This window comes from Cyanistes caeruleus, chromosome 16, assembly GCF_971803275.1.
Source record: "Cyanistes caeruleus chromosome 16, bCyaCae1.hap1.1, whole genome shotgun sequence".
NCBI classification, from domain to species: domain Eukaryota; kingdom Metazoa; phylum Chordata; class Aves; order Passeriformes; family Paridae; genus Cyanistes; species Cyanistes caeruleus.
Window position 1 is genome coordinate 443398 of NC_141716.1, and position 14974 is coordinate 458371.

Genomic DNA, 14974 nt, shown 5'->3' on the forward strand with positions numbered 1-14974 from the left:
CCAGTACATAGAACAGGAAAAGCCACCTACCTCTGTGTCAGCACAACCAATGTTTAGAAATTGTAATGAGGAGGTGGAGGCTAGAATTATGTAGCTGTTTCAAAACTCGTGGTCTTCTCACAATTAAAGCTGGAAAGAATCTTCCATGTAGAACAGAGAGTTGAAGATCAGAGAAAAAAAAGTTTTAGGGCGCATAAATACACGTGGAATACATGGCATCCATCCACCTGCTCTTCTTTTCTCCAGTTCTATTCTCTGCTTTTCCCAAAACACCTCAGTGGTGTTGAAGATGTAGAGCATGGTTCTGGGGACAGGGACTGGCACTATCTCAGCAGTCTGTCACCTGCTGCTCTTCAGCTGCAACGTGTGCTGAAGGGATTTGGTGAATTGTTCTCAGCTTAAGTTCAGCCCGTGCCTGAGGGACTGACTGGGCTGGGGCCCACTCTGTGTGTTGCCTGAGGAAAAGAAGCAAACATCACAGCATGTGCTGCTGCATCTTTGACACTCAGTGTTCCAAATGCAGCTGTATAGAGATGTAATTTCTGGAATGTATTGTCTACACTTGCAATTTTGGTCAGATTTGTTTTTAATATTGGAGTATATGAGTAAACTAACATGTTTTTGTTAGATGATATGTGAATTCTTCTCCACTAAATATGAAGAATTATGGAGGTCTGCATTTGATAACTAAAGATCTTTGCTAAGGGTGGGCTGAGCCAGTTTGATATCACATCAGCACAAAATAGAGAGCTTGGTAATAATATATAATTTTGCCATTTATAGGCTCCCTGCGCATCTTGTATCCAGAATATAACTCTCTCCATGGTTGTTGTAGTGCACATATTTTGTTTCTATAAGGCCGAATTAATGTAACTGGGAAACATTTAGTCCTGTGTGCAGCTTGGACTGGGTTTTATTGTTGAGCCTGAGCTAACTGAAGTGTGAGCTACCCTTTTTTCCCTTTTGACATTGTGTCATGTTTTCACCACTTCCTTTGTGACACTGTGGTGAACAGGATCATGAACTGATCAGCTGATCCAGCTCAAATTAACTGGAAGGCAAACAAACAAAAGGTCCTTTTTTAGTCAGATTTTTTCCCTGACAGGCTCAGTGTGCAACCCCCAAGAGCTACTGCTGGCATGAGAGGAGGTGTTCAGTCTTGTGGTGAGGGCAGGGCTGGGAGAAGGATAGGATTGCCTCCTTTGGCTGTAAGTCACCTGCAGTTTAAAGCCATTTGTGAAACTATAGCCTTGCACAAGTGCCTGCATCAACACTGGATGCAGTCCTTGGAATTATAGCCTCTTGTATAAGGTCGGTGCATGGTATGTGACCTTGCATTGTATGCACCAGGGCAGCAAAGCACGCTTGTGTGAGTGCTCCCAAGAATAGGCACACTGAAGTCACTGACAATGTCCAGTTGCTAAAGGGTTGAAGGGGGTGGGATCCTAAGACTCAGACTTACGATCAGTCTGAGTCTTCACATTTCAGTGGGATGATGATATGGAAATTACTTTTCCATTCTACTGGCTGAACAAATAACAGAACCATTTCAGTTTCAGATTGAACATGCTGCCTTAGAACATCAGACCAGGACAATCAACAGGTTCTTTCCTCTGTGTCAGTTCAATGTATTGCAACTCAGTTTTTGTACCTTTGCTTTTTGTAACTTTCCTTAAAATAGTGGCTGGGACTTAAATGATGAAGTACGAGAGACAAGGGGAACTAGAGCACTAAAATACTGGTTTTGGAAAGAATGCGGAAAGATACAATATAAGGATGACACAGAGATGTTCAATAAGATTGTGGAAAAGTTTCCATTGACAACAGCATAGAAAAATAATTTTGCACTCTATAAATTGAACTAGTCTGGAGGGAGAGAGAAAGGATATGTTCCATAGCCCAGATTTCTACACACACTCTTCAGTTTTGTCAATATATTTCTTCTGATCCAGTAACATTTAGTATTGTAAAGCAATTGGAAAATACTGCAAGGACAAAGAAAATTAAGCTTAAATAAAAGAAGAGTGACTGGATAGCTCACTGGACCTGTTGGGTTATGCATGTTAATTCTAGACCAATAGGAAGAAGATACAATAAGCAAAACCAAAACAAAGCTCCTTTTGTCTCAATGGAGATTCCTCTAAAGAATATCTAACTGCAACTCAAGAATAAATGAGTTTAGTAATGAGCAGACAGAGGAAGCCTTTCCTGCTGAGAGGAAAGGAAACAAGCATCCTTAAATCTGAATCAAGGAGCCAAGGAACTGGCTTTGTGAAACACATGACGAGTTCTGCACATACGTGAATAAGGTCCATACTGTATGGTAAAGTTAGGGACATTTCTTGATGACACTCTGAATTTCTTACAAGAAATGATGAGACATAAAGGTCAGAGAGAAGGTAATTTATCATTTTAATTCCTCACAGAGCTACTCATATTTTGTGACTGAAGTTATGCTGATAGAAACCCACTACAACTGAAAATCAGCTTAGTATTCTGTTTCCTTTGTTTTTACCAAATACAAGGTTTCTGTCAACAAAATCCGCCTAGTTATACACTTACCTTGGTGAAAAGAAGAGTGCTGTACAAAGCAGGCTGTTTTATGCACTGGTACAACGTGGAACAGCCAGTTCTGTGCCATTCAGATACACACAGCTCTAACACTTGCTTGTGCAGCATGTGAAGTCTCATTATCACCTCTCACACAGGAAATTTGGAAGTGAGTCGTTATCCAGCCCTATCTTCCACCTCTCCAGAACCTCAGGGTGTGGGAATGACTCAATTGCATTTGCATCTTTCCAAACAATTTCACTTCTTGCTCTGCAGGCAAAAACAGAAGACGGCAAAAATATTTTTCCCAACTGCTCCCTCACTGTGGCTACTATCTTTTAAAAATAAATACACTTCTGTTGTTTTCAAAACATTTTGTTTCTAATGTTTCTCTGTATTTAGATACTTGCAGTCTTTTGTGGCCTAGATATGGTTCTAAACACTGTATAAGGAATATAGTTTGAAATTTTCAAGCCTGAATATGTTAAACTCTTAAAATTACTTAGGGCTGCTGCCCATCAGAAAATGTTTAGGTCTGCTGCTCATCAGAAACACACGCTGCTGTCAGTGAGAGCAGTGGTTGTTCAGTAATATGGGCCATGAAGGCAATCATATTTGAATATGTGAACACCTTGATTTAAAGTCTAATCTTCAGATTCTGTTGCATTTCTGCTTGTCTGAATACTGTCGCATTCCTAATACATCATTTTATGGTTATGTATTATTTGTTTTCATGACAAGGAATAGAGGCTGCAGCTTAGCATCAAAGGGTCTATCTGCATCTGTCCAGCACATATGATTTATTGCAATACTTTCATGTGAGTTTGGTTCCACAGCTGATCTTAGAATTGGCTCCTTCTGCCAGGACAATTGAAAAAAAAATCTCTAACTTGGTTTTGATTGAAAGGTGGGATTTTAACAAAATTATTCTAGTACATTACTAGAGATCAGGAAAAGTGGCTGGAAGCCAGGCAGAACAAATAGAATCAGTCCTGAAGGAAATGGTTAAAAGAAGAATGGGCAGAAAAAGGAAAAAAAGTTCTATGCTAATGCTGGACTGGGAAGTAAGCTACTTTACAGACCAGTGCTGCTTTTCCAAAAAATTTCCTGTCAATTTTTAGAGTGTAGTTTCCTTCCTAAAGCAAACTATGTAGCACTATGCCAGTGGGAAAGTGCTGTGAGGTTAGTCCTGTCAGTCAGTACAGAGCACCTGGCCTCTGGGCAGAAATCCAAAGAAGCTTCATGCCAAGGAAGTAGCTTGTACAAACTGTGAACTCTGTCCACCTGTTAGGCATTGTTTGCTCATGATTTATGTCTCACACTACAGATGTACTTGCCACAACGAACTATTTACAGGAGTTTAATAGTAATTCTTGTAATTGGCATTGAATCCACTGGCAAACACGTGTGTGCAGATACATGTATTTCTTCCCCCTTGGTTTGCCTTCTTTCTCAGTGGAAAGGCTTTCTCTCTTTGTTCGCCTGCAGCCAGTGACACACATCATGCAGCTATGCTCTGCAACATGGTGCTGTGCTCAGTAGCAGCATTGGACTGGGCTATGCTGCTTTTGACTTAGTCAAATAACTCACATTCTTCCCTCAGAAATTAGCTACTGTAATATTAAAATACTTTGAGGAAAGGAATATTTGAAAATAGTTGTCAACCCCATTATTCTTTCTCTGCATTTAGTTACACAGTGATGTCAGTGTATGGAGAGAACTGCATGCCGAGCGGGCCTAATCAGACATTAGAACTGTCTGTCTCTGCTGAGCGAGATGTTATGTGGGCTGGGAGACACTGAGGCATTATGCCATGTGCAGGAAAGCCCAGGTGCATTTGGTGCTCAGGTGAAAGAAGCCCTTGGCTATAACCAAACTTCACCTAGGACAGTGTGCCATCCACCAGCTCTGTGTTCTTTATCTGCCACCAGCAATCAGAGTGGTCACTGTTACTGAGGCCTGGTACTGACTCTTGGCTCTTGAAATCCAAACCATAACCTCAGAATAGCCCTTCACCTGGGAATTCAGATACTATTCTATGATTTCAAAAACAGGGCTTTTGCCTGATAGACTTTTTTTTTTTTTAAAAATCTCTATTAAACCATCTGTTCAATCTGTTTTCTAAAAACTAGTCTGTATCCATTTGCTTCTCTCCTAAGAACTAATCCTGTCCCACAAAAAAACTCCTAAAATCAGAACTGATAATTTGGCTGACAATACATGAAGAGCTCTGCTGCTTAATTAGTTCTGCAATGCTGCTGACAGTAATTACAGCTTCCTTTTGTGTCAATAACTAAGTCAGCAACTCTCGAAAAAGATTCAGGGCCTTATTTGTCTTTTAGTTATGTCACTTCTGCATCACTGTAATTTCAATGATAACAGTAGAATTAGCCTTCATGTGCAGTAGTGTAAGTGAAAGGAGAATCATGTGTCCAGACATGTACATTGGGGGTTGGGTTTGCAGTCACATTTCTGATTGGAAGCATATTTAGAAAATATGTGTCTAAAAATACAAGCACTGATCAATTTTCCCTGGGAAATAATACTAAACTAATGCTTTGTGCAGGTGTTCGGAACCTTTGTTAGTTGTTTTGGGGACAAAAATTGCAGCTCTTGACAAATCAACACTAAAGGTTCATTAATGATGTTCTGAAGAGTTAGAGTCCTGCTGTTTAAAACAAAAGAAACAAAACTACAGTCTAGGGAATCAAATGTGCTTCTGTATTCTCCATTAGATGTAGCCATCTGAATTTGTAGGAGACCTTTGGGGAACATCATGGAAGAGACGGTTAAGAGCGAGGAGGGTGTCAATGGAATAAATATGGATTATTGCTACAGAGCACGCTGCCATTGGAACCCAGAACTGGATTTTGGCTGTGAGGTGCTTTGCCACCTAGGCAAAGGGTAAAGGGAGAAGATACAATTAAGTATAAGGTTATAAATGGAGGGTTAATTTCTGTGACTGAAAATTTAATTTTTAATGAGTCCTCTTTAATGTACGACTTTGGCTTTTTCACATGTGCTCTCTCTCCACGCCTCATTACAGGACAGTGTGAGAATTAACAGGGATAATGTGAATGGCGAGATAGGTTAGAAGCATTACAAAAACCGAGTATTTTACCATGCCGATCTCCTGAAATTGACACCTTCATTCCGAGAGGGACAGCGATCAGGCAGCCCAAACCTCAGCCTCGGCCCGCCCTCAGCCTCGGCCCGCCCTCAGCCTCGGCCCGCCCTCAGCCTCGGCCCGCCCTCAGCCTCGGCCCGCCCTCAGCCCCGCCCTCAGCCCCGCCCCTCGCTCCACCCCATCACGCGCGGGCCTGAGGGCGGGGTCAGAGTGAGTCACGTGACGGTGCCAATATGGCGGCGCCGTGGCGGCGGCGCGGCCGCTGAGGGAGGTGCGGCCCTTCCGGGCAGTGCCGCGGGCCCCGAGTGCTCGCCCGGCTCTTGCTCCCGGCCCCCGCCCCGCTCCCGGCCTCGTCATGCAGCCACCAGCTCGAGAGCAGGACGCCCGCACTAAAAGCATGTTCGTGTCGCGGGCCCTGGAGAAGATCCTGGCGGAGAAGGAGGCGAAGCGGCCCCCGCACGGGCAGCTGCGGAGAGCCTGCCAGGTGGCTCTGGGTGAGTCGGCCCGGGCCGGCCCGCACAGGGCGCGGGGTGCGCGGCGGTGGAAGGGGCTCAGCCCTCCGGCACATATCCCCTCGCGTCCCGGCGGGGTGCGGGAGATCCTCTCGGGACCTTGCAGTGGAGGGAGTCCTCTCTCCAGTACAGGACATGCAAATACGAGGGGAAAACCCCCAAATACCGGTTTTATTAAGTTCTGATCTCGGTATGAAACAGGGGGGACTTGATCTTGCCACTTCGGTTTTGAGAAAATTAATTGCAGCTTTTAGAGTAGGAAACGAGAATTTTTGAGGCCCTCGATTTATGGAGTCGCAGAGCTTCTCGGGATGTTAAATCTGACCTCTAATCTCCAGATCGTGTTCGGACTGGCTAAGGACTGTAGCGCTGTGGCCAAGTACACATAGTATCTGTGATTTCAGAGCTGAAAGTGCTTTTTTTGAAGTTAGTGGACTGGTCCTGAAATCTGCAAGTACAAGCCTATGTGAAGGTCTTTGTGTTAAAAGTTCTGACAGCATATGGTGTGTCACAGAGAGGGAGAAGATAAACTGAATACAACAGTAGAGCTCTGCAGCTGGAGTTCTCTGTGGCTCTTTCTTAATTTGCAAAAGTGACATCTCTTTCAGTTTTGGTTGCTTTCCATCAATATTTTCCTTTGAATTGGGAACATTTAATGTGTCCAAGACAGAAGAAAAGACAGGTTGGGTATGTAAGGAGGCCGGGCAGGTGCAGGTTCTGTCCCAGGAAGAGTGAGAGTGAGCTTAAAGAAATGCTGTCATTTTTATCTTCCTCCCTGTAGTCTTTACTGCCAGGAGATCTGTAGGAGCTGCCTGTAGTGACACTATATCCATAGAAAGGCAGCCAGATAGAAGGATATTTTAATTATTATTTGAAGTTGGCAATGTGAGCAAGAGAGTAAGACATATGCCTCAGAAGTTAGAGACTGCTTTCCTGATGAATTCCTTTTCCTCATCTGCTTTCCTGATCTCTTCCTCAACTGCCCCCACGTTTACAGGACAGAACCTGTTTTGCTGCTATGTGAATATATTTAGAGGTTGAGAAAGGGAACTTCCTTGTAAGATGCCTAGTGCAGGTCTGTGTTTGCTGAGCGGGCGATGGTTTTGGGAAGAGTGTTGTGCAGTAGCCCCCATTGGCACCCGCCTCTTGGTGGGTTATGGCTATGCCATGCCTGCACGTGCTAAGGTACACTCTGTTGGAGGGGAGCTAATGCCTGTGATGGTGGATGTTTCTTTCTAAACTTGCTTTGAAAAAGAGTCCATGGGCTTTGCAGAGGTCAGCATAAAGAGAGAACCTTCTGTTGACCAACTGTTAGAGGCCTGGGTGAGTGAATGGGAGGATCTCTGTTACATTTGGTGAATATTATTTGGTCATTTTAAGTTGCCAACAGGAATGGGATTTGGTTTGTTTATGTGGGATTTTTTGCCCCCAAACTTTATTCTATTTTGGTTAAGCCCTTTTTATTCCCTCAAGTGAAAAAAGTCAGTTTTATTTCCATATACTTAATTTTAATTAAGCTTATACTTTGTATTAACTAAGACTATGACAGTTCCAAAAGTGTCAACTGAATTTTCGAGCTCTGTGCAATAGTACATATGTGAGGAAACGTGGGAAGAATGTTACAGGCAGTCTGAAGAATTATAACCTACACAAACTCTCATGGATGAAAGAATGTTGTGAATAATAATAAAAAGTCCAGTTAACACGGAATGAAAATAATTCCGTTTGAAAAAAATGTAGTTACTTTATGAAAGTGGTCATTGTGTCAGCTGTTGTCTGCTGCACTTTTCTCCAAGTTATAATTTGAATAATCCATTTCTACTTCTTACTAAATCCCTTTTGCTGTGCAGTCTTCTGTATGCAGCAGTGTTTTTATTGGAGCCCCTTGGCATTGTACTAGTTATAAACTAGGCAATACAGGCATGGAGCATGTGTAGATGATATCTGCTCCTGGGACAAGGAAGTCCAATAATTATTTTTTTTTTCCATATAGAGAGAAACTGGTGCATTCTACAGCTGCCTAATAGAAATTAACCTGTTTTTATGGCTTCTGCAGTGGTGTTACTGTAGTACTGTTTCTGTTACTTACCTATACTTTACATTTGTTGTAAGATGAGAGAGAGGTGAGAGAGAAAGAAGCTTTTAACTGTGGGAATGATGCTCTTGTTTTCTGGCATGAGTTCTGTATTGGTTTGTTCATGTAACTCCTGAGAATTTAAGTAAATTACTACTGAATACTGCTGTCTCTCTTGTGTAGGAAATATAGGTATTCTTTATTTTAAATTTTGATCTTTAATTGTTCTAGATTCAAACTCTTCTTACCCTTTTTTCCCTGTAATTCGGTCTTTTCACTGGACTAACACTGATCAGTTTTGAATTGCAAAATGCATATGACCTTGTAGAAATCAGAAGTAACATAGGTGCAGTTAGGACAGGAACAGAAAAAGTGTGGGGGAAAAGGAACATAACCACTTCACAGTGGTGTTTTTTTGAGGCTTTGGCAGTTTTTTTGCCTCTTTCGACCCCCTCCTTTGAAATACACAGCATTAACGTTAAGTAAGCAGGGTGTGAATAGATTCATTCAGTCCCTTGCCTCATCGGCAAGGTGTAACGGTTGTCTCCTGTAGTTGTAGAGCCAGTAAACCCCAGGAGAGAATGGGAGAAATGGAGCGTTTTAAACAGAGAAGCTGTTTTGCTCTGCTTTAGAAAACTGTGTTTTAAAAAAAATTTGTTTTCAACAGACAATTGTGTTGTATAAAAGTAGTTGTTTAATAAGCATTTACATTTACATGAAGCTCCAACTACCCATGATTTTTAGTAAATCTACTGAGATTATCCTGGAAAATTTGCAGCGGAATACTGACAGTCTGTATCACAACAGTTCATATTATACAGATGCTAATTGTGCACCTGGGTCACTCACATAAATTATTGCTCCTGCCCTACTGGGGCTGTTTTTAATGACGTGCTGTGCAGCCACCCTGGTTCTGCAGCCTTCTTTGATAGCCTGGGCAGCTCCACATACATATCTTCAAGCTTTGTAAACAACAGAATTTGTTTACTTACCTTGTTAATAAGTTAAAATCTTTTCAACAATGCCTTCACTTAGGGATCTGGTTGTGTGCTTAGGAAGTCTCTGTGTATAAATGACAAATGTCCAAAATAAGTTGTGTTTCTTAGTTTGGCCTCTTGGCCAGCGTGGTCAGAGAAGGCTGGGGCAAAGGGGAGACTGGCTTCCCTGGACGCTTTTCTGAAGGGCTCTGTACAGCCGGGTGTGATCGGTGTCTGCCTTGGGCTTTGGACTCAGTCAAAGGCAGGCTGGGGTTGGGCACTGCGGCTTTACCGGCCTGGGGGAGGGAAGCTCTGGCTGCTCCTCCACGTGTTTGTGTTGGCACTGCTGCCAGCTGTCCGGACCACGGCCCGTTCCTTGTGTCAGCGCAAGCCATTTTCTGCACAGGAGCTCGCTTGCTGCCACTGCCCCAAACCTGACTGCAGCCACAGAGCAGGCATTGGGCTGCAGGCAGGCAATCAATGTCCTCTGTTTTAATGTGTAGCTTTCAATACAAGTGAACTGAACCCATGTATCTGCTTCAGAAAGGCAGCTCCTCACTGTGAGCTTTATCCAGAAGCTCTGGAAGAAATTGCCTCAAAGCCATTCGTGTTCCAGTTCTGTTGCCTGGTAGGAATGTTGCAGGACTTCGTTAGGTGGGCAGCACATGGGCTGAAGATGTTTCTGGCTGAAGGGGATGCTGTGGGAGAGACGGGGAGCTCTTGTACCTAAAGCACCAAGTGAGGGGTCAGCATTGCCAGCTGAGGTGACTGATGTTGACCAAAATTAGGACCGTGTTCTGTAGCTGTGGAAGGGAGTTGAGCTGTTTCTCCTGTGACAAGAAAAATAGGACCAGTGGCAGGCGGTTTCTGGAAGTTGGTGGTGTCTGGTTGTTAGGGCTTGGCTGTTCCTGGCGACAGACTTCAATTAGGCAACTATTTCTGTTTCATTACTTGTGATGGTTAGACCACTGAGGACTTCAGACGTGGAAGTTTTCAAACTGTTTTGATGCAATCAGTACCAGAAGTATGCTCGTAGCTTCCTTTCTTCCTTTCATTTTTTGTTTTGGGCTAGCATTACCTTTTAAAATACTGTTGTGGCAAAGGTGTTTTTATATGGCTTTAGAAAAGCTTTTATTATAATAAAATTGTGGGGAACTTGGTCAGGACTTGGTTAGATTTTTTTTGCTGTTGTTGTCTATAGAGTACTTCTGAGAGGTAAACTAATGTGGAATGTTATTCTTGCATTATTTTTCCAGTGCAAGATCTAAGACAAGTGTCAGTAAAGATGGGCATGATCATGTCTCCTTAAGGCTATAATCTTTGTGAAGTTTCAATTCAACATCCTTTTTACTCTGCAAAACAATCAGTATTGGGGGAATGTGATCTCCTTGAAAGAAAGAGAAACTTAGTGGAGTTTTTGCATTAGAAAAATTTCTTCATTAAGAAAAAGCTCTGTACACCTTAGTTCTACAGAGTGTCTGAAATACAGCATAAATTGTGTTTTTGCTGGCCCGGCATCCTGCTGTACTTGGGGTTCTAGCTATAGAACCTCTGCCAAGACCTGGAGGCAGGACTAAGTGTTCTGAAGGTGTAAAACTACCCAGAAGACTCTGTGTTTTAAGCAGCCAGTTCCTGCGTGCCATGGGAATGTGCTGTGCTAAGAACAAGGCAGATCAAAATAGGGACACAATACATTGGTGGGTCACATTTGTTGTTCTCAGTGGCTCTTTGGATCAATAAGTTAAAGATGGGGAAGGTAATTAAATCAAAAGGCCTGAATTGAAATTATGCTGAACTAAATTTCTGACTAGTCACCTTGTTGGTAGGCCAGTTGGATCCTGGAATGAAGAACACAATGGTTTAAGAAATGGTGCTGTGCAAGATTTAAGTTGTCTGTTTGGCACAGAAAACCTTGGTAATTTCTTACCAACAGCCTCCATTCTGTTGTCTTCTCTCCAGTTGAAGCCTAAAGCATCAGGGGATAGTGGTGCTGGGTTTGTGCTGTCAAACAGCTGCAAAGTTCTTACTGATCCTGAAGGCCCCAGTGCCGAGCACTGGGCTTGGCTTCTGCAGGGCTGGCAAGTGACAACTGTTCTTTAAAGCTGTTGGATGTGGTTGTTTGTGTGATGAGCTTGAGGAGAGCTGGGAACATTGTGCACCCGGGACTCTTCCATTTTTCTGGTGTCTCTTTGGCTGACTTGAGTGGATAACATTACTTCGGTTTGTGTAGTATGGTTGTGTGCCATGAGAACTGAGGGATGTCAGGCTGATGCTCATTAACAAGCAACTCTGGATGGAGCTTATCACTCACAGCTTACAGTTATACAGGTTTTCACTGTGTTCTGCTTCCATTTTCTCTATCCGTTGTGGGTAGTCATTTTAAAAAATCAGTACATGCTGTGAAGATTAATTCCTGTGCCATTCACTGACAAGCAAGCCTGTACAAAACCCAGTAATCTGTGCTGCAGTCCTTGTTCCTTCGTGTAATTTGTGTATTGATTCTTCTGAGACAGAAGAAACTACTGAGGTTCACAGATAGTACTGAAATAATCTGAACTGTGGACGTCGGATCACAAACAGTGCTGCCTCGCCAGAGTTCAGTGGAGAACAAGTATTGAATGAATGATCACTTTCTAACACCTGAAACTGAAATGAGAATTTTTAAGCATGGTACTTTTCAGACTCTGGGTAGTTTGCAGCATGGGCTGTGGGGTGGGATGGAAAGTTCCCCTGGTGTTACAGGTGATGTAGTTGTGCAGCCTTACTGTGGATGCTGGTTTAGATATGGATTTGTCAGTGTTCACAGTGGGTGCTTATGCTGGTCTGTATTGTGCATCGTGGTGATACCTTAGAAATTCTCAGAAAGCCTTGCTAGGGTCTTTGGGATCTGCTGCTGTGTACAAGAGAAATGAGAAAGGAACTTTCTTCCCCCCTGTATTTAGTTCTATGAAAAGCTCTTTAAAAGTGTAATTTAAAAAAAAAAAAAAAATCTGCTGGCAAAAGGGCAGAGTGCATTTGAGATTTCCTGTCTCCTGGGAGTGTGTCCAGCTGATTTCTGTTGTAAGGCTCAAGCAGGCTGGCTGGCAGTGCAGGTAATGGGAAGGTTACATGCACTGAACTCATGGTTTATGGAGTACCTTAAAGGCTTCTCCAGACTTGAGTGCTCTGGTACGGACTTACACTTGAATAAAAGTTGCATATTATGCCTGAGTATTCTAAAGATACCTTTTGTTGAGAATGTTTGGAAAAACCAGCTTTTTAAATGTAAAATTGAAGAGATACACCTTTCAATAACTGCTGAAACTGATCTCTGAAGCTGAGATGTTATACAGGAATGGAGTAGCAAATACTGAAGTGCAAAACTGGAAACAACTTTGCTTTATTGCTGTGTTATTGATAATGATAACCAAGGCTTGATTTATTTTTTTCTCTTCCAGATGAAATAAAAAGTGAGCTGGAAAAGCAAAGGTAAATTATTAATTACTCTAAACAGTGTATGAAAAGAACAAACAGAATATTTTTGTGGAAGTGTAAGAGTGTATCTACATTACAGCAGTGAATTTGTGAATCCCCAGTTACCTACCTTTCTGCCAAGAACATGTGGCCTGGCGTTTGCGTTTCACTTACACAATGTTTGTGGCTGTGGGTACTCAATCCATAACTGCCTATGAATTTCACCAGGAAAAAATGGCGAAATTTCTAAAAGGTGCTGGTTTTTTGCTTCCTTTTACTGGACTCAGTAGCCTAATAGGAAATCATGGGGAGCAGTACATACCCTCTGCTTGACAACATGTACTCTTTATTACCTGGATAAAGAACACCTATTTAAATACTACTTAAATAAAAATTTTAATAAAGTTTTCCAGCACTGTGCTATGATTGAAAAATGAGCAAATGGGTCTCTGAATGTGTTTCTATTTGCTTAGTGTTCTGCTTATGGGCTCTATTTAATCCATTTTGAATAACGTTGATAGCTATATCAGTTGTATAGGAGTTTTCCAATGTTTTAGATAGTGAGACAGTGTTGGAGTATAGCAAGGGAAGAGTTAAGCTGAGGAAGATACGAAAAAGATCAGATAGAGTATAAATAAATGTAAAATGGGTTTTATGTGATTTTAAAAGAAAATTGATCATTGTTTAAGAAAGTATATGCAAGAAAGGTGCACTACATTTGTATGCAGCTGTGCATGATTTTGCTTTAAATTTAGAGAAAGGAGAAAGTGTAGTTTGCTGTGAAATACATGTTTAGAAAAAATAGTAACTCTTCTTTTCTCACCTAGAGAAGGCACTTCTGCTCCACCAAAAGCAAATTTCATTGAAGCAGATAAATATTTCCTTCCGTTTGAGCTGGCCTGCCAGTCGAAGTCTCCACGCATTGTCAGTACTTCCTTGGATTGTTTACAGGTAAGTGTTGAGGTTCAGCTTGGTCAGAGTGAGATGGAGAAAGCTGCAGTGACCAGATGTGGTGTGCAGCTCCCATAGTGGGGAGCAGCCCTGCCTGGGGTCGCAGCAGCCCCTACCCAGGGTCACACTTGGCTGGGCACAGGGAGCAGTGTGGCTGCCCTGCTGTAACCCCTCTGCTGGGGCTGGGGGATCCTTACTGATCCTTACTGTTCACTGAAGGTGCTTTGTCTGTGGGGCTCCACAAGGGCTATTACCATGGGGTTTCTTGTGCTGCTGGTGTGACATAGGAGGTCACACTCCGGAAAAGACTGGTGTTAAAAATATTTTCTCTGGTTATGGCATGATAGGAAGTGGCCTGGGTGGAAAAAGCTTTTGTCATACTAAAATCTGTTTTGTCCACGTATGTGAGCAGTCAAAGTATTTGGTGGTGGACTATAGATGGTGTTAAACTTTTGGTGTAAAACTGGTTAAATGAGGTATGCTATCTTAACATGCCTTTTTATGCTGTGCAAAACTGTTCTTCTTAACAGTATGTGATCATCTAAGCTGCATTTTTCTATCTAGAAACTCATTGCATATGGGCATATCACTGGCAATGCCCCGGATAGCGGAGCTCCTGGAAAACGACTGATCGACCGAATAGTGGAAACCATTTGCAATTGCTTTCAGGGTCCTCAAACAGATGAAGGAGTACAGCTTCAGATAATTAAGGTATTTTATTTGATTTATTTTGGTGCAACATTAATTTGCTTTCTCTTTCTTTCATTTTGTAACTGAAAAAAAAAAAGGTGAAATATTTCTGAGGGCTCAGTTGCTCCATTTCTTACATTGTCCAGTGTGTCACTGCATTCAGGGAGGCTGACACTCGGGTAGAATTGGTGAGGAAAATGCACTTCCTGTTGGGAAAGCACAGTGTAAGGGAATATTTTATAAATGTTTGTCCTTTCTGAGATAAGCCATCTTTCAAACAGCTTGGTGCTCCTCTTAGAGGCTTGCAGTGCGCACCTCCATTGGGCCAGGGAATTGCTTTCGGCCCTGACAAGAGGCCCTGGAACTGGGATGCAGTGCCATGGAATGCTGTTCAAGCCTATCTGCTCCCTTGGCCATTTTCCAGACAGCTGCCAGAGTATGTTCTTAACAAGGCATGGTAGTGTCTGCCAGTGGTGTGTGTTCTGGCTCTGAAATCTTCTTGGGCTCCTGTAGCTGAGGTTGGAAGTTGGTGAACCTTCTAGTAATCCAACTTGATGTTACTGTACGCCAGTTGGAGGTGGAGTATCTCCGTTGGTGGAAAATTAGCTTTGATAAGATCCTCTAAGAACAGCTCAGGAGA

The 14974-nt window shown here is 42.6% G+C and overlaps 1 protein-coding gene across 4 annotated transcripts in view; it reads left to right on the forward strand.

Moving 5' to 3' along the window:
• Positions 1-5805: 5805 nt before the first annotated feature.
• Positions 5806-14974, forward strand: part of ARFGEF2 (ARF guanine nucleotide exchange factor 2) — a 35167-nt gene continuing 25998 nt past the window's right edge. For 2 of the 4 annotated variants that reach the window (XR_015276898.1, XM_023940127.2), the window contains exons 1-4: positions 5806-6171; positions 12678-12708; positions 13521-13644; positions 14209-14355. Coding sequence is in view for 2 of the 4 variants with exons in the window: in XM_023940127.2 (XP_023795895.1) it covers positions 6033-6171; positions 12678-12708; positions 13521-13644; positions 14209-14355 (441 nt within the window). In the remaining 2 variants the exon portion in view is untranslated. The remainder of the gene's footprint in view (positions 6172-12677; positions 12709-13520; positions 13645-14208; positions 14356-14974) is intronic. The other 2 variants (XR_015276899.1, XM_023940128.2) reach the window with 1 other exon arrangement.